This window comes from Rhincodon typus, chromosome 39, assembly GCF_021869965.1.
Source record: "Rhincodon typus isolate 14 chromosome 39, sRhiTyp1.1, whole genome shotgun sequence".
In the NCBI taxonomy this organism is placed as follows: Eukaryota; Metazoa; Chordata; class Chondrichthyes; order Orectolobiformes; family Rhincodontidae; genus Rhincodon; species Rhincodon typus.
This window is the reverse complement of record NC_063370.1, coordinates 9,286,769-9,314,463: the sequence shown is the minus strand read 5'-3', so window position 1 is coordinate 9,314,463 and position 27,695 is coordinate 9,286,769. Positions and strand designations below refer to the sequence as shown.

At 45.0% G+C, this 27,695-nt stretch overlaps 1 protein-coding gene across 4 annotated transcripts in view; it reads right to left on the bottom strand.

Moving 5' to 3' along the window:
* Window positions 1–7,326: 7,326 nt before the first annotated feature.
* The window catches only part of ptgir (prostaglandin I2 receptor), an 85,480-nt gene continuing 65,111 nt past the window's right edge, over window positions 7,327–27,695 (bottom strand). Inside the window, exons 2-3 of one of the 4 annotated variants that reach the window (XR_007265786.1) lie at window positions 8,341–8,626; window positions 7,327–7,599 (exon numbers count right to left, since the gene is read on the bottom strand). Coding sequence is in view for 2 of the 4 variants with exons in the window: in XM_048618316.1 (XP_048474273.1) it covers window positions 23,145–23,372 (228 nt within the window). In the remaining 2 variants the exon portion in view is untranslated. Of the gene's footprint in view, window positions 7,600–8,138; window positions 8,627–11,894; window positions 23,373–27,695 lie in introns of those variants that run through there. The other 3 variants (XR_007265787.1, XM_048618317.1, XM_048618316.1) reach the window with 3 other exon arrangements.

Here is a 27,695-nt window from a genome sequence, read left to right as displayed (position 1 = left end):
CTCCCATAGACCCAGGATGTTTAGGTTTAGCTTTCTGCAGTTGCTGGGGTCTTGAAGCTGGATGTGGAAGCTGTTATTCCTCTCTCTGTTACAGTTTAAAGCTGAGGCTCTCTTCCTGCTGCTAGAACTGCATGTGAGACAATCTGTTTTACTGAATTTGCATTTGCCAAGGGTGTGTTTATGAGATGTTACTATATTGGAACAGTTAATTAGTAATAGTTACCGCATGTTATTACGTTAAGAGTTTCAATAGAGTTACAGTTAAGCCAATTCTTTTATTTTTCATTTGTCTTTTTTTTAATTACAATAAATAAATAGTGTGCTTTGCTTCAAGCCTTGCATTTTGACCAATCATAGAGTCGTAGAGTCATACAGCACAGAAACAGACCCTTTGGTCCAACCACTCCAGGCCGAACATAATCCTAAACTAAACTCATTCCACCTGCCTGCTCCTGGCCCATATCCCTCCAAACCTTTCCCATTCACGTACGTATCCAAATGTCTTTTCAATGTTGCCATTGTACCCACATCCACCTCTACTTCAGGAAGTTCACTCCACATGTGAACCACTCTCTGTGTAAAAAAAAATTTGCCTCCATGTTTTTTTTTTAAATTTCTCTCCTCTCACCTTAAAAATGCCTTACACTTACCTTTAAGATAAGGAAACGTTAGTGTCTCCAGATTATCTTCTTAATCTATTTTGAGGGCATGTCATTGGATCTTCTCCATCCACCTTAGAGAACAGAGAGAGGTTTGAAAGATAACACTCCAATTAGGGCCACAATGCCTCAGTCTTGAGGCAATTCTCCGGAATGGGATTTCTGATGTTCTGTCCGAGAGGTGGGATTGTTGCTCATTGTGTTGTAGTTGACACCATTTAATGGCTGGTATGCATCGTTCCAGGTGCCACTGGCATTGCCACCCACATTAAGGGAGATACACCTCCCACACACCCAGCCACACTGCCCCAGAGGAACACTTGGCAGGAGGGCGGAAGCCAACTGATGTCCCTTGTTAGCGTGTCAGGCTAAGGAGCTGGGATTAGGGTCAATGTATCTCTGAGGGGGTTTCTCTTCAATTGCTGCCAATCAACTGTTGGCCCCACAAGCGAGGGAGTCAGTTAGCTTAGATGGTTGGTCCACAATACAATTTGGTATCAACACTGTGGGTTCACTTCTCACAGAGTCTAAAGTCACTCACCATCAGTCTATGTGAGACCAGGACCATGGCAACTTTACCTTTTGATAGTCCAATGATCTTTACTCAGTCTTCAAGCACAACTGTAAGAGTCACATGCAAATGCCTGAAGCAGCCTGAATGGGTGGAGTCATAGTTAACATTATTCCTATGGATGAAGACGTGAATGGGAAAGGTTTGGAGGGATATAGGCCAAGTGCAGGCAGGTGGGACTAGTTTAGTTTAGGATTATGCTCGGCATGGACTGCTTGGACCGAAGAGTCTGTTTCCATGCTGTATGACTCTACAAAGCTATCTTCAAATAAATAATCCCAATTCCTGTTTTACTAATCTCAACGCAAAGCAAGAAGGGGGCAGCATGTTGGCTCAGTGGTTAGCACTGCTGCCTCACAGCACCAGGGACCTGGGTTTGATTCCAGCCTCGGGTGACTGTCTGTGTGGAGTTTGCACATTCTCCCTGTGTCTGCGTGGGTTCCCTCTGGGTGCTCCAGTTTCCTCTCACAGTCCAAAGGTATGCAGGTTACGGTGGGTTGGCCATGCTAAATTGCCCCATAGTGTCCAGGGGTGTGTAAATTAGGTGGATTAGTCATGGAAAGTGGAGGGTTACAGGGAAAGGGGAGGGGGATGGGTGCGATGCTCTTTGGAGAATTGGTGTGGCCTTGTTGGGTTGATTGGCCTGTTCTCACACTGTATGGATTCTACAAGGAATGAAAGAGTTGTACTGCCAGCTCTGGTGCAACAGTATAGTTACTGTGACATGATTCCATTGGAAATTTATGTTAAATGTAGAAATAGGCATCTATAATTTAAATCAAGTGCAGAAATGTATGCTGTGAATCCTCTACCTGTTCATGATGGAGGTGAAGACTGTAAGTGTGCAGAGTCCATTTAATAATATTGAGTGCTGTCAGCATTGCACTTAACTTTGGGAAATCTAGCCAAAGAGCAATTCTAAGTGAGAATTGGCAGACTGTTTGATTATGACGAACATCACAGCTGAATCTGGATGGAAATCCACATCTTCACTTGCCATTGAAAAACTTTTCTCAATGATTATCAGAAGTTGGGTTTTTGTTCCCTTCGAACCCCATCTACCTAACCGAATAGTACAGAGTTTGTAGGAGCTATTTATTTTGTCTTCCTTCGAACTATAAACTGAACTGCAAGTTGGGCTACTACACAGCTGAAAAACCACAGCAGGTTTGCAATATGAAGATCAAGTGCTGCACATTTTCAAGCTGCATAATATACTGCTGCTTTCTGAGCAGTGAGGGAGAGAATTTCAGACTGAACTGCATCGAGAGCCTTTTGAGTGAAGGAAATTTCGCCTGATGATAACTCTCAGATTGGTTGAGCAGTGGAGAAAGAAACATTCAGAGCTTGCGAATAGAAAGCAAGAATCTCTCATTCTCTCGCTCTCCTGCTCTCCGTGTGAGAAAAAGACAGCGCCATGGCTCAGTGGTTAGCACTGTTGCCTTGCAGCGCTAGGGACCCTGGTTTGATTCTAGCCTCAGACAACTGTCTGTGTGGAGTTTGCACATTCTCCCTGAGTTGACCCTTCTTTAGAAATGGGAGAGGGGAAGGGGGCTCTGAAATAAATAGGGGGGGGAGTGCGGTGATAGCAGGTAGATAGTGGAACAGATAGGTGGGAGAGAAGATGGATAGGTCAAGGAAGCGGGGATGAAGCTAGTAAAGGTGAGTGTAGGTAGGCAGTGGTGGGGATTGGTCAGTGAGGTGGGAGGGGCAAATAGGTGGGAGAGAAGACAGACAGATCAACCTCCAGATTCAACGCACCATTCTCCGCCACCTGCAATCTGACCCCATTACCAAGGATATATTTCCCTCCCCACCCTTATCTGCCTTCCGGAGGGACCAGAGTCTCTCCGCGACTCCCTCATCCGCTCCATACTTCCCACTAGCCCCACCACCCCGGCACTTTTCCCTGCAACCGCAGGAGGTGCTACACCTGCCCCTACACCTCCCACCTCACCTCCATCCCCAAGAAAACCTTCCACATTTTACAGATATTCATCTGCACATCTGCTAATGTGGTATATTGTATCCGCTGTTCCCGATGTGGCCTCCTCTACATCGGGGAAACCAAGCAGAGGCTCGGAGATCGCTTTGTGGAACACCTACGCTCGGTTCGTGACAAACGACTGCACCTCCTAGTCGCAAACCACTTCAACTCCCCCTCCCACTCCCTGGACGATATGTCCATCCTGGGCCTCCTCCAGTGTCATAATGACACCACCCACAAACTGGTGGCGCAGCACCTCATATTGCGCCTCGGGACCCTACAGCCCAATGGTCTCAATGTGGACTTTACGAGCTTCAAAATCTCCCCACCCCCAGCCTCATCCCAAGACCAGCACCCCTCTCATCCCCGCCTCCTTGACCTATCCACCTTCCCTCCCACCTATCTGCTCCACAATCTACCTGCTATCACGCACCCCCCCTCGCTATTGATTTCAGAGCCCCCTTCCCCTCCCCCCTTTCTGAAGAAGGGCCCCAACCCGAAACGTCAGCTTTCCTGCTCCTCTGATGCTGCCTGGCCTGCTGTGTTCATCCAGCTCTACACTGTGTTATCTCTGACTCCAGCATCGGCAATTCTTACTATCTCCCTGAGTCTGCCTGGGTTTCCTCCCACAGTCCAAAGATGTGCAGGTTAGGATGGATTGGCCATGGTAGAATTGTCCGTAGTGTCCAGGGATGTGGAGGTTAGGTGGATTAGCCATGGAAAATGCAGGATTATGGGGATAGGGTATGGTGGTGGATCTGGATGGAATGATCTTTAGAGAGTTGGTGTGGACTCGATGGGCTGAGTGGCCCACTTCCATATTGTAAGGATTCTGCAATTCCAACCAAGAAAGTGAGAGACTGAAGTGGTAGCTTGAGAGATACCAGTCTGCCTCAATTATAGCTGACCAACAGTCTCTCCCATTTGCCATCGGCTTCTGGGAAAAACTCACACGTTGACATCATTCTGAAGAGTCACACCGCACTCAAAGCGTTAACTCGGTTTCTCTCTCCCCAGATGCTGAGTTTCTCCAGTCTTTCGGTGTTTGTTCCAGATTTCCAGCATTCACAGTATTTTGTCTTTCAACCCTGCAAGTCACGCCTCACCAGTCCCAGTAATTGATCCCAATGCTGTCTGAGTCAGGAACCTGTTGCATTTTCCCTGCTGTAATTTGTTTACACAAGGCAGACGTTCATGCTCAGCTCTGTTTTGATGGCCATGCTGGATTTTTTGGAAGCTTTCATGACTTCTCCAGAGTTGGAGTGAGCTCGCTTTTGACTTTGTGGTGTTGATTGAAGAATAAATATTGGCCAGGATACTGAGGATAATTACTCTATGCTTTGTTGAATTAGTGGCATAAGAACTTTACACCCATCCAACTTGTCAGACAAGGCTTAGATTTAATGTCTGACCCAAAACATGGCAGAGTGACACTTGTATGTAGAACCTTGTGGCTCAGAGCTCAGAGCCTCAGCTGATGCAGGGGCCTAGTGCTGGCTAATTCAGTGCAGACAGAGGATGCTTGGAAGGCATTATTTTGGCTCAGTATCACAAGCGCAGCACTGGAACTTCATTTTTTGTGGCGAATTCACGCTTTGTTTTCATGAAACCATTGTGCTGTGTAATTAGTTCCTCCGATCACACATGTACAACTTGAGCAGGTTCCAAAAGGAAAATTAACAGCCTGGCAATCTAAAACTGGTGCTGATCAGTCCAAAGAAAGAGCTCTGATACTTTTCACTTACATTTTATCATCAAGTGGCGACATTTCAAAAGAGTTGGAATGCAAAGAGTTAGCATCCATTGCAGCATCAATGTTTGTTTGTTTTGCAAAGTGAGAATCGTGGGGTCCCTACAATGTGGGAGCAGGCCATTCAGCCCATCGAGTCCACACTGACCCTCCGAAGAGCATCCCACTCAGGCACACCCCCCATCCCCACCCTAACCCTGTAGCCCTGCATTTTCCATGGCTAACCCACCTAGCACAATGGGGACAGAGATGACAGAACTTTGCTTTCAGTTTAAAACAGTAGGAAGATCTTTACTCTGTATCTGACCCTGTGCTGTCCTTGTCCTTGGAGTGTTTGAAATGCAAGCTTTACTCTATATCGTAGAATCCCTCCTACAGCGTGGAAGCAGGCCATTTAGCCCATTGAGTTAACACCAACCCTCCAGAGGGCAACCCCACCAGCCATAGTACTGTCACCCTGCATTTCCTCATGGCAAACCCACATAGCCTGCACCTCCAGCAGTACTATGGGGCAATTTAGCATGGCCAGTCCATATGACTTGCACATCTTTGGACTGTGAGAGGAAATTGGAGCACCCAGAGGGAACCCATAAAGACATGGGGAGAACGTGCAAACTCCACACAAACAGTCGCCTGAGGGTGGAATCGAACCCGGGTACCTGGTGCTGTGAGGCAGCAGTGTTAACCGCTGTGCCACTGAGCCACCATGCCACTCCAAGGAGCTGGGAGATGCAATATAAGTATTTCCATAGTGGCCTATAATGTAAAAGAAATGAACACAGGAATGTGACAGAGACGGATTTTGTAGGTGTAATGTATTTGCGGAAGCAATAAGGTTAATAACTTCTCGGTGAAAATCGATCAGCACTTACAAATGTAGCAGAGAGTCAAAAATGAGTGGGCTACTGGAGGTTTCTCAATGGAAGTACATCTGTGGAATAAATTGGCAAAGGAAATGAGTCAATCCAAATGTGTTGAGTTGCGACACACCGAGCCAATTTTTTCAATTGATCTCAAAGTTAGGCTTGTCTACAATTCTTAGATAGCTTTCCACATCTAAAGAGATGTCTGAGACAGACAATGCACATGTTTATGTCTGCTTTTTGAGGCATTTTTCTTTCACTTACTCAGGGGATGTGGTCGTTGCTGGCTGGACCAGAATTTATTGCCTGTCCCCAGTTGCCCCTTCAGAAGGTGGTGGTGAGCTGCCTTCTTGAACCGCTGCAGTCCATGTCCTATAGGTACACCCACAATGCTGTTAGGGAGGGAATTCCAGGATTCTGACCCAGTGACACTGAAGGAACAGCGATATATTTCCAAGTCAGGATGGTGAGTGGCTCAGAGGAGAACTTGCAGGGGGTGATGTTCCCATGTATCTGCTGCCCTTGTCCTTCTAGATGGAAGTGGTCGTGGGTTTGGAAGGTGCTGCCTGAGGATCTTTGGTGAATATCTGCAGTGCATCTTGTAGATGGTACACACTGCTGCTACTGAGCGTCGGTGGTGGAGGGAGTGGATGTTTGTGGATGTGGTACCAATTGAGTGGGGGCTGCTTTGTCCTGGATGGTGTCGAGCTTCTTGAGTGTTGTTGGAGCTGCCCCCATCCAGGCAAGTGGGGAGTATTCCATCACACTCCTGACTTGTGCCTTGTAGATGGTGGACAGGCTTTGGGGAGTCAGGAGGTGAATTACTCATTGCAGGACTCCTAGCCTGTAACCTGCTCTTGTAGCCACTGTGTTTATGTAGCAGGTCCAGGTGAGTTTCTGGTCAATGGTAAGTGAGCTCACTTTTGACTGGGTGATGTTGATTGAAGAGTAAATATTGGCCAGGAGACTGAGGATAGTTACTGTACGCTTTGTTGACATAGTGGCATAAGAGCTTTACACCCATCCAACTTGTCAGACAAGGCTTGGGTTTAATGTCTGACCTGAAGCATGGCAGCGTGACACTTATATGTAGAACCTTGTGGCTCAGAGCTCAGAGCCTCAGCTGATGCTGGGTGCCTAGTGCTGTCTCAGTGAACTCAGTGCAGACAGAGGATACTTGGAGTTTCATCCTGCCTCAAGCACAGCACCGGAAATTCTCTTTTCTTCGAGCTGGAGTGAATTCACAAGGTTGTTTAAAGATGACTTGTAAATGGGGAGTAAAGTTTTACTTGTAACTGTCACTCACTGATCTTACTTAAATGATTATGTGCTTGACTGCGCATCCAAAACTTAAACAGACTTGGGGAATGCTAAGTGTTGCCATACTTGTGTTTAACCAATCCTTTTCAAATAAACGTGATGAATTGCAGGGATTTTTAAAGAGATGTAAATCTTTGCGAAGAGTGTTACAAACATTTTCTCGCAAGTAAAATGCCACTGTCACCATATACCTTCACCATGGCACTGCCCCTTGGTGTGAAATTGCCTTATTGGTGCTTTCATGATCAGTAACTCATCAGGGAGAAAATAACAAGACAGATCCCAACCTTTTATTTTGATGCATGTGTGCGTTTGGAGCAATGAAGTTCTGAGACTGCTTCTTTGCGGTGAACTATAACCCTTCAAGTAAAAACCGAAAGAACTGCGGATGCTGTAAATCAGGAACAAAAACAGAAGTTGCTGGAAAAGGTCAGCAGGTCTGGCAGCATCTGTGAAGGGAAAAAAAAACAGAGTTAACATTTCGGGTCCGGTGACCTTTCCTCAGAATGTTATAACCCTTCAAAGCCTGCTCACTGATTCAGGAGGAAGTTATTGGTTGGCATTGCTGACCAGGTCAATATTTATGACCCATTTCCCTAATTGTCCCTTCAGAAGGTGCTGCTGAGCTGCCTTCTTCAACAGCTGTAGTTTGTGTGGTGTACAGATACTCGCAGTTCTGTCTGGCAGGGAATTCCAGGATTCTCACCCAGCGACACTGAAGGAACAGCGATATATTTCCAAGTCAGGATAGTGAGTGGCTCAGAGGGGAGCTTGCAAGTTGTGGTGTTCCATTCTATCAACTGCCCTTGTCTTTCTAAACAGTAAGAGTTGCGGATTTGGAAGGTGCTTAAAAAAGCCTTGGAGAGTTACGTTGGGGTTTGGTCTTATATTTCTGACCTTCAAGCAGTGTGAATCGCTCCCAGCCCCTGGGTTGTGGACACTGGACTTATCGATAAGGATGTAATGAAGACACAGTAGACAGGAGTTTTGGGACAAAAAAATCTCTGCATTTATTTAGATACAAAAAGGGAATAACTATATATGAAATAGGTAATTGGATAATTCAAGGAAATTGACACAGTTAATATACAGGAAGCAGTAGTGCTTTAAAATACACTATTAATTAGGTTACTACGATTTGAGTCACAACTATTTACTATTACACAGAAAAGATACCAGCATTTAAATACCTTATTAATCAGAATTCCCACCAGCAGAGTCCCACCTCTCACTGCTAACTGTGTTGGAACTTTGGGATCTGGGGACTTCTGCTCACCACTCACAACGCAGTTTTGAAGTTTGCCTGCTCTGGCTTGCCGTACCCAGACCGCGGTTGAGGACTTTGAGCCGTCCAACCCTTTCGGTTTGTGTTGTGCCCGTTGGTGCGGTTAGGTGTGAATTGGATCTATTGGGAAAGTAAAAACCGAAAGAACAGAAATGCAAGTTGCTGGGAAAGTTCAGCGGGTCTGGCTGCATCTGTGAAGAAAAAAAAGAATCAGAGTTAACGTTTCAGGTCTGGTGACCCTTCCTCGGGTGACCCTTACTCCTATCGGGTAAGTATCTGGTTTCCTTTATATTTGCCAGTTTGGTGAGCCCGGTTTTTACCTTAGGTTGCATCTGAGGACTTGTGGGGTATCAGTTGAGTCGGTTGTTGTTTCGAGTTGTTGGTTTTTGGTTCTGATGGTCGTGGTCAGTGGTTGAGGTTCTCGTCGTTGGCTTTCTCAGTTCGGAAAGGCCAGTGTTCAGATGGTCTTTGTTTGGAAGCTGGTTCAGTCTGTCCTGTTGTGGATCTGTTGGGTTGGCTTCCCTCTCTTGGCTATCCTTTGTCCTGATTCTGGCTTCTCTGCTTGGCCTCTCGATTCAGCCTCTCTTGGGTCTTGGTTTGGAAGCATGGTCAGGTGAGTTCGGGCTTGACTGTAGGCCCCGTAATCTCCGCGCCAAATCTGAAGTCTCACTGTTCAGTTGATATTCTCTTTGAAGTTAATTGGACTTTCTAGTCGTTAGACAAGATGCAAATGGTCTTTCATTGATGTTAGATGCTCAGGCCTCTCACAGTATCTCTCTAGGTTCCACACTGCCTGAAGTCAGGAATCGCACAGCAACAGGTTATAGTTCAACAGGTTTGTTTTGAAATCACCAGCTTTTGGAGCGCTCCAAAATTTTTTGATTTTAAATAAACCTGTTGGAATATAACCTGGTGTCGTGTCTGACTTTGTCCAATCCAGTCCACACCCCACTGCCTGAGCTGTGTAGCCAGAGGTGTAAACGCTATCTCGGGTCAAAGGCTCTGTTGGTTTTGAGGAGGTGTGAACTGGAAATGGCGTGGTGGTTTCTTTTGTTCCTTGCAAGATCAGCACAGTTAGTAAAAGTGTTTTTTTTAAAAGCCAAGGGTTCTTTCCACAATCGAGGGTTCTGCCCGTATGTTTTAATTCTGGGGGAATTTTGCCAGATATTATAGTTACCGCAGTGCATCTCTATAGATAATCCACAGCACATCCGTTTTGGGGGGGAAGGAATGTTGAAGAATCCTGGATCTTTCAAAAAAAAACTTTTACAAACTGTGGTGAGCCTGCAAGGAACAAACAAAGCCACCAGAAATAGCACAGTGGAGGAATACAACAGGCCAGGCAGCATCAGAGGAACAGGAAAGCTGATGTTTCTTCCTTTTCTGAAGAAGGGTCCCAACCCGAAATGTCAGCTTTCCTGCTCCTCTGATGCTGCCTGGCCTGCTGTGTTCCTCCAGTTCCACACTGTGTTATCTCTGACTCCAGCATCAGCAGTTCTTACTATCTCTAAACAAAACCACCAGGTATTTCCAACTCACACCTCCCCTCTGAAACAGTCGACCCGAAACCAACAGAACTTAGCCCCGAGAAGGCTTATACACCTCTAGCTAGACAGCTCAGCCAGTGTGGAATCTAGAGAGGTACTGTCAAAACAAGTGGGCTGCATTGTCTTGGATGCTGTTGAGCTTAAGAGTGAAGTGATTCATTTTGGAAAGTCGAATTGAATGCAGATTACAGGGTTAATGGCAGGATTTTCAGCAGCGTGGAGGAACAGAGGAACTTGGGGTCCATGTCCATAGATCCCTCAAAGTTGCTACCCAAGTTGATAGGGTTGTAAAGAAGGCGTATGGTGTGTTGGCTTTCATTTGCAGGGGGATTGAGTTTAAGAGCCGCGAAGTCATGCTGCAGCTCTATAAAACCCTGGTTCGACCTCACTTGGAATATTGTGTTCAGTTCTGGTCGCCTCATTATAGGAAGGATGTGGAAGCTTTAGAGAGGGTGCAGAGGATGTTTACCAGGATGCTGCCTGGACTGGAGGTCAGATCTTATGAGGAAAGGTTGAGGGAGCTTGGGCTTTTCTCATTGGAACGAAGAAGGATGAGAGGTGACTTGATAGAGGTGTACAAGATGACGAGAGGCATAGATAGAGTGGATAGTCAGAGACTTTTTCCCAGGGCGGAAATGACTATTACGAGGGGGCATAATTTTAAGGTGATTGGAGGAAGGTATAGGGGAGATGTCAGAGGTAGGTTCTTCACACAGAGAGTGGCGGGTGTGTGGAATGCGCTGCTGGCAATGGTAGTGGAGTCAGATACATTAGGGACATTTAAGCGACTCTTGGATAGGCTCATGGATGATAGTATAATGTAGGATGTGCAGGGTAGTTTGATCTTAGGGTAGGATAATAGGTCGGCACAACTTTGTGGGCCAAAGAGCTTGTACTGTGCTGTACTGTTCTATGTTCTATGTTCTTGAGCATTGTTGGAGTTGCATCCATCCATGCAAAGTCGGGAGTGTTCCATCACATTCCTGAGTTGTGCCGGTTAGACTTTGACGAGTCAGGAGATGAGCTACAAAATTCTCAGCCTCTGACCTGCTCTCGTAGCCAGAGTATTTATAATTCTGGCCCAGTTCGGATTCTGTTCAGGATGTTGGATCCAGTATGGGATTCAGTGATGGTAATGCCATTGGTTGTCAAGGGGAAATGTTTAGATTCTTTCCAGTCAGAGATGGTTGTTTATGTAACAACGTTACTTCCCGTGCGTCAGCCCAAACCTGAATGTTATCCAGGCCCTGCTCCACTGAGAAATAGGACTGTTTCTGAGGAGGTCTGATTGGTCCTGGAAATTGTTTGATTACTCCTACCTTTTCACGCTCCCCCCCCCACCTTTTAGTGCAGAAACAGGCCATTCAGTCCATCGATTCTACACCGACACTCCAAACAGCATCCCACCCAGACCTGCTCCCCCCAACCCTATAACCCTACATTTTCCACAACCAATCCACCCTAACCTGTACATCTTTGGACTGTGGGAAGAAACCGGGGCACCCAGAGGAAACCCACGCAGACACTGGGAGAATGTGCAAACTCCACACAGATACACCCGAGGGTGGAATTCGAACCCGGGTCCCTGTTGCTGGGAGGCAGCAGTGCTAACCACTGAGCCACCATGAGTTAAATTAATTCGCCATCCTAAATTGACCAGTAATGTCCAAGGATGTGTAGGCTAGGTGGGTTAGCCATGGGAATGGTAGGGATAGGGTGGGGTCTGTGTGGGATGCTGCTCAGAGGGTTGGCCTGAACTCAATGGGCCAAATTGCACATTGTAGGGATTCTGAGGCGACTGAGTGAGGTGGGGATTAGTGTATTGGTGATGGTTGTGTTAACTGGGTGCAGGATTGGTCTGATCCAGTGCCATTAGGACACTATGGGGGGACAAATCAAACAGACCACTTTGTCTAACACAGAGAAACATTTATTATTTCATACACCAGAATTTTAACATCCAAAGCTTCAAGCAAGCAAGGTGAACAGTGAATCGTGTAAATGGTTGGTAATAAAACGAAGACCCAGTGCAACTCATTCAGTCAAGTGGCAGTTCTTCATGTATGAGGTATGGGTGGTATTGGGATGACTGGGGCAAAATGGCGCACTGTTGTGGCAAGTCCATAATGGCCAAACCCAATACTGACCCTACCCCAAGGCATTTCCCAACAGTCATCACTGCATGGGATCAAGAGAAGTAACCGACTGATTCCAGGCAGTAATGGCCAGGTGGGTGTGAGACCTCTCCTTGGCAACGTTGGACCGAGAGCTGGAGAGTTCTCTCGTGTGTCCCGGTCAATATTTATCCTGTGGCCAGCATTAATAAAACAGATGAGAATCAGAGAATCCTTACAGTGTGGAAACAGGCCCTTCGAGCTGACCATTGTCACTTTGCTGTTCGTGGGATCTTGCTGTGCACAAACTGGCTGCCGTGTTTCCTACATTACAGCAGCGACTTTCCTTCACGAAGTGTCTCATTGGCCGTTGAGTGCTTTGGGATGTCCTGAGGTCATGAAAGGTGCCATGCCAATGCAAACTTCTGTCCATCCTCCCTCCCTCCCTCTCTCCCATCCCTCTCTTGCTCCCTTTTGCTTTCGATACAATCTTTGGGAGTGGCTTCTCCATTCCAGGGAGATGGTCACAGGGTGCGACTTTATCACAGATGCATTGTGGGTCCTGGCCTCCAATCCAGTTGACGCCATTGAAATTTGCGGTGCTTTTGTTTCAAATGTGCTTTACCCATGCGTTTGACATGACCTCAAACTGCTCCCCAGGAGACCTCAGGGGTGGGAGGTCAAGGAAGGTCAGAGGTACGGCCATGATGGAACGGTGTGGAACATAATAGGAAGAAGAGTAGGCCATTTGGCCAATTGAGGCTGCTCTGTTATTCAGTCAGATTACAGCTGATGAGATCTTGGCTACAAATCCACTTTCTTGCCTGACTGCCACCCACCCACCCCACCCCCATAACCTTTGACTCCTCTGTAGGTCATAAATCAGTCTGTCATAACCTTGAACAGGGGTTCAACCTCCTCAGCTCCCTGTGGACAAGAATTTAAACATTAAACAGCCCTCTGAAAGAAGACATTGCTTCTCATTGGTCTTCATTGGGTGACCACTAGCCTGAGATTCCTCCTCTCAGCACCTACTCTATCGAGTCCCCTAAACATCTTAGATGTTTCAATAAGGCCACCTCTCGTTCTTCTAAATTCAAATAGATATGGGCTGAACCTGTGCAACCTTCCTCACCAGAAAACCAATTCATTCCCAGGGACCAGAGAATCTTCTCCAAACTGCTTCCAATGGATAAGATCCTTCCTTACATAAGGAGACCAAAACTGTACATAATGCTCTCACCAAAGCCCTGTACAGTTGAAACACAATTTCCTGTTTTCTCCTTTCAATAAGGAACAGCAATCTGTTTGCATTTCCGAGTATTTGTTGGAACTGCATGCTAAGCTTTTGCGATGTATGACAAAGTCACCCAGATTCCTCTGCACCACAGCGTACTTCAGTGTTTGTCCAACTCAATGTTATTCTACTTTTTTCCATCCTTTCTGTCCAAGTGGATAATCTCAACTTTTTCCACACTATGCTCCATCTGACACATGTTTGCCCACTCACTCAACCTGTCTATATCCCTTTCCAGACATTCTGTGTCGTTCTCAAATGTACTTTTCTCCCAGCAACTCTCTTTGCATTGTCAGCAATGTTGGCTACAGCACAGACAGTCCCCGCAGACAAGGTATTAATATAGATTGTGAACACTAGAGGACACAGCAATGATCTCTGCAGCACTTCTTTAGTTACTGTTTGTTGACACAAGAATGATCATTTCCCCTGACCCCTTTTCTGTTAATTACTAAATCCTTCATTGATGTTAGTCCCATCCTCCTGCCCTCTTCATCGCAACAAGCTCTTATTTTTAAGCAATTGCCTTTTTGTTTAGGTGGCACCTTATCAAATGCCCTTTTGGCAGCTCAAAGGCTTGGCATCTACTGCTTCCCCATTGTCTATCCCACCCTTTATAAGACTTTGGTAAGGCAGCACTTAGAGTATTGCGTTCAATTCTGGTCGCCACATTACAGGAAGGACGTGGAGGCTTTGGAGAGGGTGCAGAAGGGGTTTACCAGGATGCTGCCTGGATTAGAGGGTATCAGCTATAAGAAGAGGCTAGAAAAACTCAGGCTGTTTTCTCTGGAGCGGAAGAGGCTGAGGGGAGACTTGATAGAAGTCCATAAAATTATGAGATGCATAGAAAGGGTTGACGGTCAGAATTTTTTCCCCAGAGTTGAAATGCCTAAAACTAGGGGGCATGCATTTAAAGTGAGAGGGGGAAAGTTCAAAGGGGATGTGAAGGGCAAGTTTTTTTATACAGAGATAGTAGGAGTCTGGAATGTGCTGCCAGGGGTGTTGGTGGGGGCAGATACGATAGGGGCATTTAAGGGGCTTTAAGATAAGCACATGAATATGCAAGTAATGGAGGGATATGGACCAAGGGCAGGCAGAAGGGATTAGTTTAATTTGGTGTAACGTTCGACACAACATTTTGGGCTGAAGGGCCCATTCCTGTGCTGTACTGCTCTATGTTCACCTATTACATCCTCAAGAGCTCTTAAGAAATGATTCTCCTTTCACTAAACCATGTTGACTCTGCCTGATTATATTATGAATTTCCAGATGCCCTGTTGCTACTTATCTAATAATGCATTTCTGGACTTTTCTAACAGAAGGAGTTCAGTTAACTGGCCTATAGTTTTGTGCTTTCTGTCTCCCACATATCAGTGGTTTGCCAATCCAATGGGAATTTCCCTGAATCTAAGGAATTTTGGAAGATTGCAGTCAATGCATCCACCATTTCTGCAACCACTTCTCTCAAGACCCTGAAATGTAAGAATCAGGTTTAGTTACACTGCTAGTGTTACTAGTTTCCTTGGGGAGACTGAGAAAGACTCTCTCTAGTGATAATCTTTGTTTGAAGTGCCTCAATGTCACCTGACTTCCAACTGTTCTTGTTGCTTCAGCTTAGAGTGTTTATTCAAATGCTTATTGTGTTTTCCAACAGGCAAACAAATCAAAGATGTTTGTTTAAAGCCCCTGTCATTTCCTCTTCTCCTATTGTTAATTCCACAGTCTCATGTCCTAAGGGACAAATGTTTACTTTAGATACACTTTTCCCTTTTATGTGTTTGGAAGAGGCTTTTGTCTGTATCTAACATATGCTTTAATTGCCAAGAGAGGGCTGATTAGAAGATATAGATGAACTTTACTTTGTGTACAGCTTGTGCTATGCTTTACCTGGATATGCCTGATAGGATATTTGAAAGGGAGCTTTACTCTGTATTTAACTCTGTGCTATACCTGCACAATGTTGCACAATGGCTCAGTGGTTAGCACTGTTCCCTGACAGTGTCAGGGGCCTGGGTTTGATTCTATCCTTGGACAATTGTCTGTGTGGAGAGTTTCTCCCTATGCTTGTGTGGGTTTCCTCCCACAGTCACAAAGATGTGCAGGTTAGGATGGATTGGCCATGTTAAATTGCCCAGAGTGTCCAAGGCTGTGTAGGTTAGGTAGGTTAGCCATGGGGAAATGTAAGGGTAGAGGGGTGGGTCAGTGTGGGATGCTCTTCAGAGGGTTGTGGACTTGAGGGGCTGAATGGCCTGCTTCCACACTGTAGGGATTCTCTGATTCAACCTGTCCTGAGAGTGTTTGATGGAGACAGTGTACAGAGTGATTTACCTGTATCTATCTCTGTGCTGTACCTGGCCCAGGAGTGTTTGATGGGGGACAGTGTAGAGGGAGATTTACTCTGTACCTAATCCTGTGCTGACCCTGTCCTGGGAGTGTTTGATGGGGGACAGTGTAGAGGGAGATTTACTCTGTACCTAATCCTGTGCTGTCCCTGTCCTGGGAGTGTTTAATGGGGACAGTGTTGAGGGAGATTTACTCTGTGTCTAACCCCGTGCTGTCCCTGTCCTGGGAGTGTTTGATGGGGACAGTGTTGAGGGAGATTTACTCTGTATCTAACCCCGTGCTGCCCCTGTCCTGGGAGTGTTTAATGGGAACAGTGTTGAGGGAGATTTATTCTGTATCTAACTCTCATTGTACCTATCCTTTGGATCTTTATGCTGACCTTCATTAAGTTTTCACCTCTCCAGCAATGACAAATTTTGCGGAAACCAAAAAATATTTGGCAACCAAAATATATGATGTGGAAAATTTTTCCGTATTGGAAATGACAAAGATGTTTCGGAACAAAATTGATGCCAGTTTGGCAATTGTGAAAACATGTTTGCATTTTAATACAGAAACTGGCGATGGACCAAATATTGGCAAGTGTTTAAGACTGGGAACTGGAGACTTGAACTATCCAATTGTAGACGAAAGAACTAAACAAGAGCCATTGAAGGATTCGGGTTAAGTCAGGGGTCTGCAATAGCTGACAGCATCCAGCCTGATGGCAGAGAATTCCACAGGCTCCCCCACTCTTTCTCATTTCAGTCTGAAATGGCCTATCCCATATTCTTAGACTGTGACCACCGCAATCCCTGGTTCTGAACTCCTCTGTCATCAGGAACATCCTTCCTGTGTTTCCCCTGTCCACCCCTGTTGGAATTTTACAGGTTTCTATGAGGTCCTCCCTCATTCTTCTGACCTCCGGTGAATATTGCCCTATAACTGATCCAGTCTCTCTTCATTAAGTCAGTCCTGCCATCCCAGGAGTCAGTCTGGGAAACCCTATATTGCACTCCCTCCATCGCCAGAACATCTTCCTCAGATGATGAGACCAAAACCACACACAATGCTCCTGGTGTGGTCTCACCAAGGTCCCTGTACAATTACAGCTAGACGTCCCTGCTCCTGTACTCGAATCCTCTTGCTATGAAGGTCAACATGACAGCGTTCAATGCCTACTGTGCCTACGTGACCCAGTAACACTTTTAACAGCCAACAGACTGCCATTGTCATGCCAATTTCTGCACAGCAAGATTCCACCAAGAGCAATGCAATGATGATTTCTTTTCTGGTGGCATCTGTTGGTGGAGAATGTCAGCCCAGAACTTGGAGTTTACTTACTTGCTTCTCATTAAGACATCGGCCTGGAATCTTTTGCATTCATCAGAGTGTGCGGCCATTGGGCCTCAGTTTAAAGGGTCATTGGTAGGATTGGGAGCAAGCAGCAATGCCACAGCAACTTAAGCCGAGGTCATGAGCTTCGGAGAGGGTCTGGAACTTCTGACTATCAACACTGAACTCCCCATGCTCACCCTTTCCAAATAATTGAGCCTAAAACTCAATTACTTCCCTCCAGCTGAGATCAGCTAACTCAGCACAGAGCAGTAAATGCCACTTCTTGGGTGCCAGTCTTTATTTCTATCTCCAATGGTTTTTAAATAACTGGCAACCAAACCAGAGAGCATACTTTAAAAGAAATTGCTGGAAAAACTCAGCAGGTCTGGCCGCATCTGTGGAGAGAAATCAGAGTTAACGTTTTGGTTCCAGTGACCTTTCCTCAGAACTGACGGGTAGCTAGGGAAGATGCCTGGTTTATATGCAGAAGAGAGTGTAGGGGAAGGGGATAAGGAGAGGTGGAGATAGAGACAAGAGAAAATTGGAGTAGAAATCCAGTCAGAGAGAGGCGCAGAACCCCCTCAAGGTGGGTATGCCTGGAAGAGATTTGGCAGTGAGTTAAATATTGAATAAAAACTGACTTGCTTCTGATTTCCAGCATCCACAGTTCTTTCGGTTGTTATACTTTAAAAGAAAGCGAATGTACAATTTTCAATGCCCTACGAATTAGTCCCTCTGGTTTGTTCACAGTTGTTGATTAATTGTTAGTTCCCAGGCATTCCTGGACTAGTTGGCAAGCTATAGTCAAACTCATATCATCATTGATTAAAGCTATTCCCATCTGCTGTTCAGCTGGTGACATTAGCCATTTGAATAGTTTTGGGGAGTGGGACTGTGACATCTGTTTGTGCCATTAAAATATGAATTTCAACATCTGTAACCATCTTTCTCTTCCTGAAAGTACAGACTCATTAGCTAAACTTTAACACTTTAAATGTCCTCTCGTGATTGGGATCATTTGGCTAATGGCATCAATTGAGGTCACATACAGAGAGAGGGAACTAATTGAATGGTTACCTAAGCGCGCATTAAGATGCAGGAGAGTGGAGTTAGGAGACATATACCTTGTACTGTTTCACTCCGTGAATAAATTCATTCCGAGTGAATGCTGACTCCAGCTTCTATCTTCACAATCTGGCCACCAGGAGTATAATGAATAGGCTGCATATGAGAGTTTAGACAGGCTTGTACAAAATGCAAAGGCTTGCCCTAGAGATAGGTGGAGAGACATTCAGAGCTTAGAACCCAAACTGCTGAAGGACAGGCTGCAAGTTGTAGTCCACGGGAGTTGGAGATGTGCAAGGGTCCAGGGTTGGAAGAACACGGACTGTTTAGAGGACTAAAGGAGCTTGTAGAGATAGTGGCTCCCGTGTAGTCAGAACCTTGGATTCAGTTATGCAATCACCCTATCTCTACACTGTCTCCAAAACACTGAGGGCTTGTTCTTTGTACTTTTCATGGGAATTGGGCATCCCTATCAAAGCTAGGCTTTCTTGACCATTTGCCCACTTCATGCCCTGTGCTTGAACCGAGTAGTTTAACAGGAAGTTTTCAGTTGAGGCTATGGGTCACGAGTAGGCCCAAACTGGGTAAGGATGTCAGATTTCCTTCCCTAAAGGACATCGGTGAACCAGATGTGATTTCTACGACCATTGATGATTGATTGAAAAAAAATCTAATGTCCTGAAGGGTCCCGAACTGAAACATCAACTTTCCTGTTCCTCTGATGCTGCCTGACCTGCCGTGTTCCTCCAGCTCCACACTGTGTTATCTCAGACTCCAGCATCTGCAGTTCTTACTATCCCTAATGTCCTGAAGGGTCTTGACTGGCTGAAGCTGGAGAGAATATTTCCTCTGAGCAGAGATTCTAAAGCTAGTGGTCACTGTTCAAAAAATATAGTGTTGCCCATTTACCATAGAGATAAGGAATTGTTCTTCTGTCAGAGGGTCATGAAACCTGAGAACTGTCTTTCTCAAAAGGCAGCTGAAGAAGTGCTTTTGAATCATTTGAAAGCCTTGTTAAATGAAGGATATTATTAAGCTGGAGAGTGTTCAGAAGAGATTTACCAGGATGTTGCCTGGAATGGAATGGTTTGAGTTATAAGGAGAGGCTGGATAGACTGGGGCGTTTTTCACTTGGGCGTAGAATGTTGAGAGGTGACCTTGTAGAGGTTTATAAAATCATCAGGGGCATAGATAAGGTGATAATGACAAGGGTCTTTTCCCCAAGGTAGGGGAGTTCAAAACCGGGGGCATATTTTTAAGGTGAGAGGAGAAAGATTTTAAAAAGACAGAGGGTGGTTCATGTATGGAATGAACTTCCAGAGGAAGTGGTGGAAGACATTTGGATAATTACATGAATAGGAAAGGTTTGGAGGGATATGAGCCAGTAGCAGGCAGGTGGGACTGGCTTAGTTTGGGATTATGGGCGGCATGGACTGGTTGGACCGAAGGGTCAATTTCCATGCTGTATGACTTGATAAGGTTGGGGTGGGGGGTGGGAAAGGTTATTGTTGGGGGTGGGGTGTGGAATGTGGGCTAACTGTGTCAGCCATACTCTTGCTGAAGGGCAGACTGGGCCTGAGGGGCCTACTTCTGCTCCTAACTCATTTCGGTCTGGGATGTTTCACATCCATCTGAGTGTGAGGCCGATAGGCCTTAGTTTAAAGGGTCTTGGGGTAGGATTGAGAGAGTGCAGCACTTCTTCAGCAACTGCAACAGGAACTCAAGTCTGGTTCATGAGCTGAGGAAACCTCTTTACTGTCAATGCTGAATTCACCCATCCCCGCCCTTTCCAAATAATGGCTTAAAACTCAATTACTTCCTTTGTGTTGTCATGTTGACTATCACGGGATTAGCTCAATAGCCCAGATTTATGAATTGTATTTAAGTTCTAACAGCTGTCATAAGATTCAAACCCATGTCACCAGAACATTAAGCAGGGCTCCTGGTTCTTTACTTCCCGTCTTGGTGACCCTCCCTACAGGATTTCCATGATGCTCCAATTCCAGCTTGTTGCTTCTTCAAGATTTAGAGTCATAGAGTTGTACAGAATTACCCCCCAGCTCTGGTGGTTGTGCCATGAGCCGTCTCATTCCCAAGCTCTGGAATTTCCTCTCTGAACCTCTTGTACTTCCTCTGAGGCAGCCCGGAAAACCTATCCCTTTTGACGGACCTTTCCTAATATTTCTTGCAGCAACGAAAAAGAAATGAAACATGAAGGTGGCAGCATTGGAGGGTTCAGCCTCTGGAGATTTTCAATACAGTCGCGGCTGATCTTAGGCTTCAATTCCACTTTCCAGCCAACTCCCTATATCCTTCGCTTCTCCAAGATAGCTCGCAGCAATGACCCCTCAACAATGACCCATCTGGGGAAGAGTTTTCCTAAAATTCACAACCCTCTGAAAGCAATTTCTTTCCTTCTCAGTCCTCAATGAGTGACATCTTACCCTGAAACTGTCCTTCCCAGTGTTTCAGGTTCCGCCAAAACCGATGCAAACTATTTCGGCTTGTCTGTCAGTTCTTGACTCGATTTTGGAGCGAACACTTAACCATGGCAAAGGCGAGGCCTCAATGCAGAAGGTTGCAGGCTGTGCAAAACAATCGCACACATTCACAGAATTGTGAAAGTCAGCCAAACGGCTGGGACAAGACGGGTGTTCTTCGGCACCTTCAGTAGAGCGAGTGGGGTGCATTCTTAAAAAAAACCACACATCCGCAAGAACAACAAAGTGACAATGATCACCTCATCTGATACATAAAAGCTTACAAAATGACTGTTTGCTCACACTTTCCATTCACCTTGACCTTATTCACTCGTTTCAACAAAATAAGTAAGTGTTGTTTAGGGATTAAATTTTTGGAAAGACTGACTGTGTCCATCATCTGTGTCACTTTTCCTGACAGGCATTTCCCGAATAGAAAGTTCAAAAAATCCAGCAATTAACCAATATCGAGAAGCATTTTTTGACATTACTTTAAAGATAAATATTTCAAATGATTTCTTAACTTTTACCCTGACACGAGATAAGGTGAAGATATTCATGCTTTTAACATTATTTCCTGCAAGAACTCGTACAGTATTGATCACATTACAGCCACTGATCATCGTCACTGAAAGACCACACAAATATCACAGATACTGAAAGGGCAGGCACATGTGACAGTCGCTGAGGGATCAGACAACGGCACATTCACTGAGACCAGATGCTAAGAGACCAGACAGACTTCACAGCTACTCAGAAACCACCAGAACTGAGAATCTAGACACTATCAGGGACGCTGTGAGTCTAGGCACTGTCACGGATACTTTGAGGACACGTGTGCGCGCACACACATACACACAGACACACACATACACACACACACTCTTTCTCTATCTCTCTTTCTCTCCCACATACACACACATATACACACACACTCTCTATCTCTCTCTCACACACACACACACACACACAGTGCCACTGGAGGGGGTTTCTATTTTGGTCTCACACCTGGTGTTGTGAGCGATAGAGAACCACTTTACCAGCGACACATTACAAAGAAAGTTCAATTAAAAATAAACAGCCAACTCATTATTTCAAAATCTCGCCGAACATCACAATGCTGAATCTAAGACTCTGGAACATTAAACTCATTGTGTCTTACATCTCGATATACTATTACATTTAACACAAAGGAGGTGGCTGTGTTATTGGAGGACAATCACCTTAGGCCCAGGAGTAATTCAGACTTAGCACAATCTGGCTTCACTGCTTGAGCACAGACCTTCCCCCCACTACCCAGTCAGAAATAGGGAATATTTGTTGGTGATTGAAATGTTCTATTCACAAACTCCTCAGATACTGACAAATCTTTCCTGTTCACAGAAAGACCTGGAGAATGTTCAGGCTGGGTTAGGGTTAGTCACATTCTCGCCATGCAACAAGAGAGAATCTAACCCTCTTGCTTTGCATTCAAATCCACTACCATTGTTAAATACACCATGATCCTGTTGGGTGGGCGGTGGGGAAATGCTCTATGCTTGTCCATCATCTGCAAGGCACACAAAACAGAGGGCACCCATTGATGGAATAATTGCCATTAGCCTGGATTAGTTCAACACTCACAGCACAAAGCATCTCACTCAATCAGTAACTCATTCGCCACTTTAAACATTCACTAGCCCATGTGCAGTGGCAGTAGTGCCTACCATCTACATGACGTCCTATTGTTATTTTTTCACTGTACTTTCCAAGCTCTTGAACTCTAACACCTCACAGGACAAAGGGGCAGCAGATACACTGGAACACCACCCTCTGCAAGCCCCCCTCCGAGCCACACACTGCAATGACTTTGCAAATATATCACCCTTTTGTTGTTGTGGCGACAAAATCCTAGAAGCATTGTAGGTGCCCCTACATCACATGGGGACTGCAGTGGTTCAAGAAGGCAGCTCATCACCATCTTAAAGCTTAAAACAGGAATGGGCGACTGGTCTTGCCAGCAAAGCTAATAAAGGAACAAAGAAAACTTTGTAGAATATCTGAGTACCATATTATTTTCCAGCATTGTGCTCAGGGCATCATTTTTTATATATATACAGATATTATTAACATCATTCCCTCAGTCCTGTTATAAATTAATTCAGTCCGCATGACAGTTAGTTCAATAGTTTAATTCCCACTTCAGGTTGAGGTAGGCCTGGGTTAGTACCATCTGGGAGGCCGAGGGACAGAGTTAAGGAGTGAGGATGGTAGGCTGAAGGTACCCTCTGAATGAGCTGAGAATAAAGCTCCTTGCATCATTTTCAAGAGGGTCAAAGTTTGTGGGCTAGACGTGCAATAGAAGTTACTGGAGCCAGTCGATATTGGGTGAACATGCTCCTCTCCTTCCTTCTCCATGCCAGTTTCAACCATGCCTGGTAACCCCTCGTTGCCTCAGTTCCAGTCACTGTCCCTCGCTTGCTGAGAGCCACCTCAGTCATGGAAAACCCATCTCCGTCTCTCTCTTTCTCTCTCACGACCTGCCAAGCTTTCCTTCCAGGCCTTCGTCAACACAACGAGATGCTCTGCTGTTTTAACGGCTCTTGGAAGGTGTTGTTGCGGATTGGCATTGAGAAACGGCAGCAGAGGATCCTCTGAATGTTCCGGAACACAGACTTCCGAAGGATGATGAAGAGCCAGGGGTCGACGATGGGGTTCAAGGCGTAGAAACGGAAGGCCATGAGGTCCTTCTGGTCGTCATTGTCAGGTCTGATGGCGTTGATGAATCCACGAATCTTTGGGAATGGGATGGAATAGAAGAAGATGCACAATGACCATCAACATCTATCTGCATGAAGTCTACATTGTAGGCCTAATTCATCCATGGTGTCACTGGGCAAGGCCAGCATTTGTGGCCCATCGTAATTACCCCTTGGACAGATTGACTCCGAACTGTCGCCTGAAATGGCCTAAAGAGCATTGAAATACGATGTTACTGAAAGGACAGTGCTGGATTGAAATTTGATATTTCTCATTTTTTTATAGGTGTTAATGATTAGCCTTGATACCTTGGAGTATAAAAATAGGGAGGCCTTGCTAAAACTATACCAGGGCCACAACAGTTTTGATCCCCATACTTGATATCACAGAATCCCTATGGTGTGGAAGCAGGCCATTTGGCCCATTGAGTCTGGAGTCACGTGTAGGCCAGACCGGGTAAGGATGGCAGATTTCCTTCCCGAAGAGGGAATTACTGAACCAGATGGATTTTTAAACAATCATCAATGACAGTTATGTCGCAATGAAACAATCTTTTCTTAATTCTAGATTTTATGGAGTTCAAATTTCACTATCTAGCATGGTGGTCTTTGATCCCATTCTTTCGGAATTAGCCAGGAGCCCGACATTACCATTAACCTTTCACCACATGGCCCTTAAATCACCTGACGAGTGACGAATGACATCAGAAAGAGAGGTCCACAATTCAATTCAAATGTCGCCAATGTTTTCGAAATTTAATTGCAGGTACATTGTTTGTTCTTTTGAAAGAAGAAAACTTATGTCATATGTAAAATCTAACTCTGAATATACACATGTCCTTGTTAACGAGATACTGTATCAAGCAGGCAATGGAAGCAATTTAGACTGCAAATTTTAAGTTGATTTTGATTACAAGAAAATTTGAGTAGTCAGAGATATTTGATATATCAAATAGACGGCAATCAATATGATTGGTGGCTCAGTGGTGAGTACTGATGCCTTACAGCGCCAGGGACCCAGGTTCAATTCCACCTTTGGGTGACTGTCTGTGTGGAGTTTGCACATTCTCCCTGTGTCTGTGTGGGTTTCCTCCCACTGTCCAAACGTGCAAGTTAGGTGGATTAGCTGCAGGGTGATAGGGATGAGGTGGATCTGGGTGGGATGCTTGTTGGAGGGTCAGTGTGGACTTGATGGGCTGAATGGCCTGCTTCTACACTGTAGGGATTATATGATATCAAATAAGGGGATCAAAACCGTTGTGGTCTGACTAATACCTTACATACTTTTAGCACGACTTCCCTATTTTTATGCTCCAACTTATTAAGGCTAAACATGAATACCTATAAAAATGGGAAATACCAAATATCAAGCCACCATTGTCCTTTCGTGAACAATTTAACATCCACTTTATGTTTGAGATTTCAATTGAACTGCTCTTTAGCACACTGTGTTCCCGTCACTTAAGGAGATATGGTATCAGCGGGATTATATTGCTGGGATGGTCACACAGAGGACTGGTTTTGAATCCCACCCTCACACTTGTGACTTATACAGTTACTCATTTAACATTTAAAACATAAATAAGACTTTGTGTTAACCACTAAGCAAGTTGCCGGTAAGAGTTTGTTTCTGTTTAAAAGGAAAGGAGCTGATCAGATGAGTTTGGTGATTTAAAGCATGGACAGTTATTGAAGTGCGGGCCTTGCTGGTGATAACTGGATCTGGAAAACTTTGGCTGCTTGGAATGATGGAGACACTGGAGATAATGTCCATGTAATTCTACATATCTCCTAGAAATGGGGATTTCTTCAAGAGTTCTACAAGAAGCATAGAATCCCTACAGTGTGGGAGCAGGTCATTCAGCCTGTTGAGTCCACAAACTGACACTCTGAAGAGCATCCCATGCTTTCCCTGCATTTCCCATGGCTAATCCATCTATCCTACACCTTCCTGAACACTATGGGGCAATTTAACATGGCCAATCCACCTAACTCACACATCTTGGGACTGTGGAAGGAAACCAGAGCACCCTGAGGAAACCCACGCAGACACGGGGAGAATGTGTAAACCCCACGCAGGCAGTCACCCAAGGGTGGAATTGAACCTGGGTCCCTAGCGCTGCAAGTCAGCAGTGCTAACCACTGAGCTACCATGCCACCCAGTTTGATAAATTGCCACATCAAAGATTACTGAGCAAGATAAAAGCTCATGGTGCAGTGGGATAACATATTAGCAAAGATAGAGGATTGGCTGGCAAGTAGAAAACAGAGAGATTTCTGTTTGATTGGTAGGGTTTGACTAGTGAAGTGCTATTGGGATATCAATGACTTAGCTGAGTGGAACAAAGGTATGGTAGCTAAATTTGCAACATGACCAAGACATGGAGAAAAGTATGGTCATGAGGAAGACATAAGGAAGTTGTGGAGATCTCCAGGCCTGTTGAGGGAATGGGCAAAAACCTGGCAGATGGTGTATAATGTGGGAAAACATGAATTAGTTCACTTTAGCAGCAAGAATTGTTATAGACCAGGTCAGACCCCCTCAAAATATTTTAAGAAGGTAGCCTAGATCCTAACTTTTTCTTATTTTAAAGGCAAACATTAACAGCCTATTCCAGATGCAATGCAACTGGTCAAACTAATCAACGTTAAGCAAAACACAATTGCTTTAAACACCGTAGTTAAATTACAACCAAAGAAAGAGGAATTTAGAATAACTAAACTCTATTGAAAAATTAACAGAATAATAGATACAGTAAATATTACTAATTAACTGTTCCAATATAGTAACATCCCATAAATACACCCCTAGACATAAAAGGAAAATTCAGATACAGATTCTCACATGCAGTTCTCCAAACCAGGAGGGAAAAAAAAATCAAGAGAAAATTCAGTGACATTAGCAGCCAGAAGACATTCATTGAAGCTTCTAACTCTGTTGAGACCCCAATAGTTTCTGCTTAAAGCTAAGCCTAAAACCCAAGAAATCCTGATCTGTGAGAGCTGGCCACACCCATCCAGGCTGCTTCTATTGTTTCAACTTCTAAAATTCCCAGGGCCTCTCAAGCTGTTTACTCTAGTGGTTCTGCCTTACAACCTCTCTTCAAAAAAGCCAGGACAAAATAACTTCTTCAAGTCACAGATTTAAAACAAGAAGCAAGGTATGACTCCAATAGAGAGCGAGGGTAGAATTGAGGAGTAGAGGGCTTTAGGAGTTCTGGTGCATCAGTAAGTGGGTCCAGCACTTAATCAAGAAGGTTAAAGCAATGTCACCTTTTATCAGCGAGAGGAATTAAACACAAAATTAAAGAGGTTACGCTTCACTTATACAGGGTATTGGTGATACAACAGTGCAAATATTGTGTGCAGTTTTCTCCATACTTAAGCAAAGATATAAATGCTTCAGAAGTGATGTTTATTCAACCGATACCTGGAATGATTGAGTTGTCTGATGACAAAACGTTGGATAGACAGAGAATGTTACTTTTGGAGTTTAGAATCATGTAATCCCTACAGTGTGGAAGCACACCATTCAGCCCATTGAGTTCACACTATCCCTCTGAAGAGCACACCACCTAGACCCACCCTTTCCCTATAACCTTGCATTTCCCATGGCTAATCCACCCAGCCTCCAAATCCCTGGACTCTATGGTCAATTTAGTGCGTCCAATCCACCTAACCTGCACATCTTTGGACTGTGGGAGGAAACCGGAGCACCCGGAGGAAACCCACGAAGACACGGGGAGAATGTGCAAACTCCACACAGACAGTCACCCAAGGTTAGAATCAAACCCAGATCCCTCAGTCTGTGAGGCAGCAGTGCTAACCACTGGGCCACTGTGCCACCCCAAAGGAAAGTGGGGGATGACTTTATTGAAGTGAGCAAGATTCTGAATAGACTTGATAAAGTTGGATATGGGTCAGTGGGCCAGTCCACAGTTAGGGAGCACTGTTTTAAAATTAGGGTTGCCCTTTCAGGTCAGAGGGGAGAAGAAATAATTTTCTCTCAGAGGATTGTGGGTCTTTGGAACACTCAGAAGGCAGAGGAGGCGGGGGGGTGTTCACAGAATATTTTTAAGGCAAAGGTGATAAAAGTCTTGTTATGCAGAGTAATAAAAGGTTATTGAGGATAGATTGGGGTGCGGAATTTGAATCAGAAACATGATTGGCTGGAGCAGACAAATGGGCTCCTAGTCCATATGTCTGTATGTTCACAATTTTATTGTCATAAAGTTGTACAGCATGGAAACAGACCCTTAGGTTCAACTCGTCCATGCTGACCAGATATCTTAAGTTAATCTAGTCCCATTTGCCAGCATTTGGCCCATATCCCTCTAAACCCTTCCTATTCACATATCA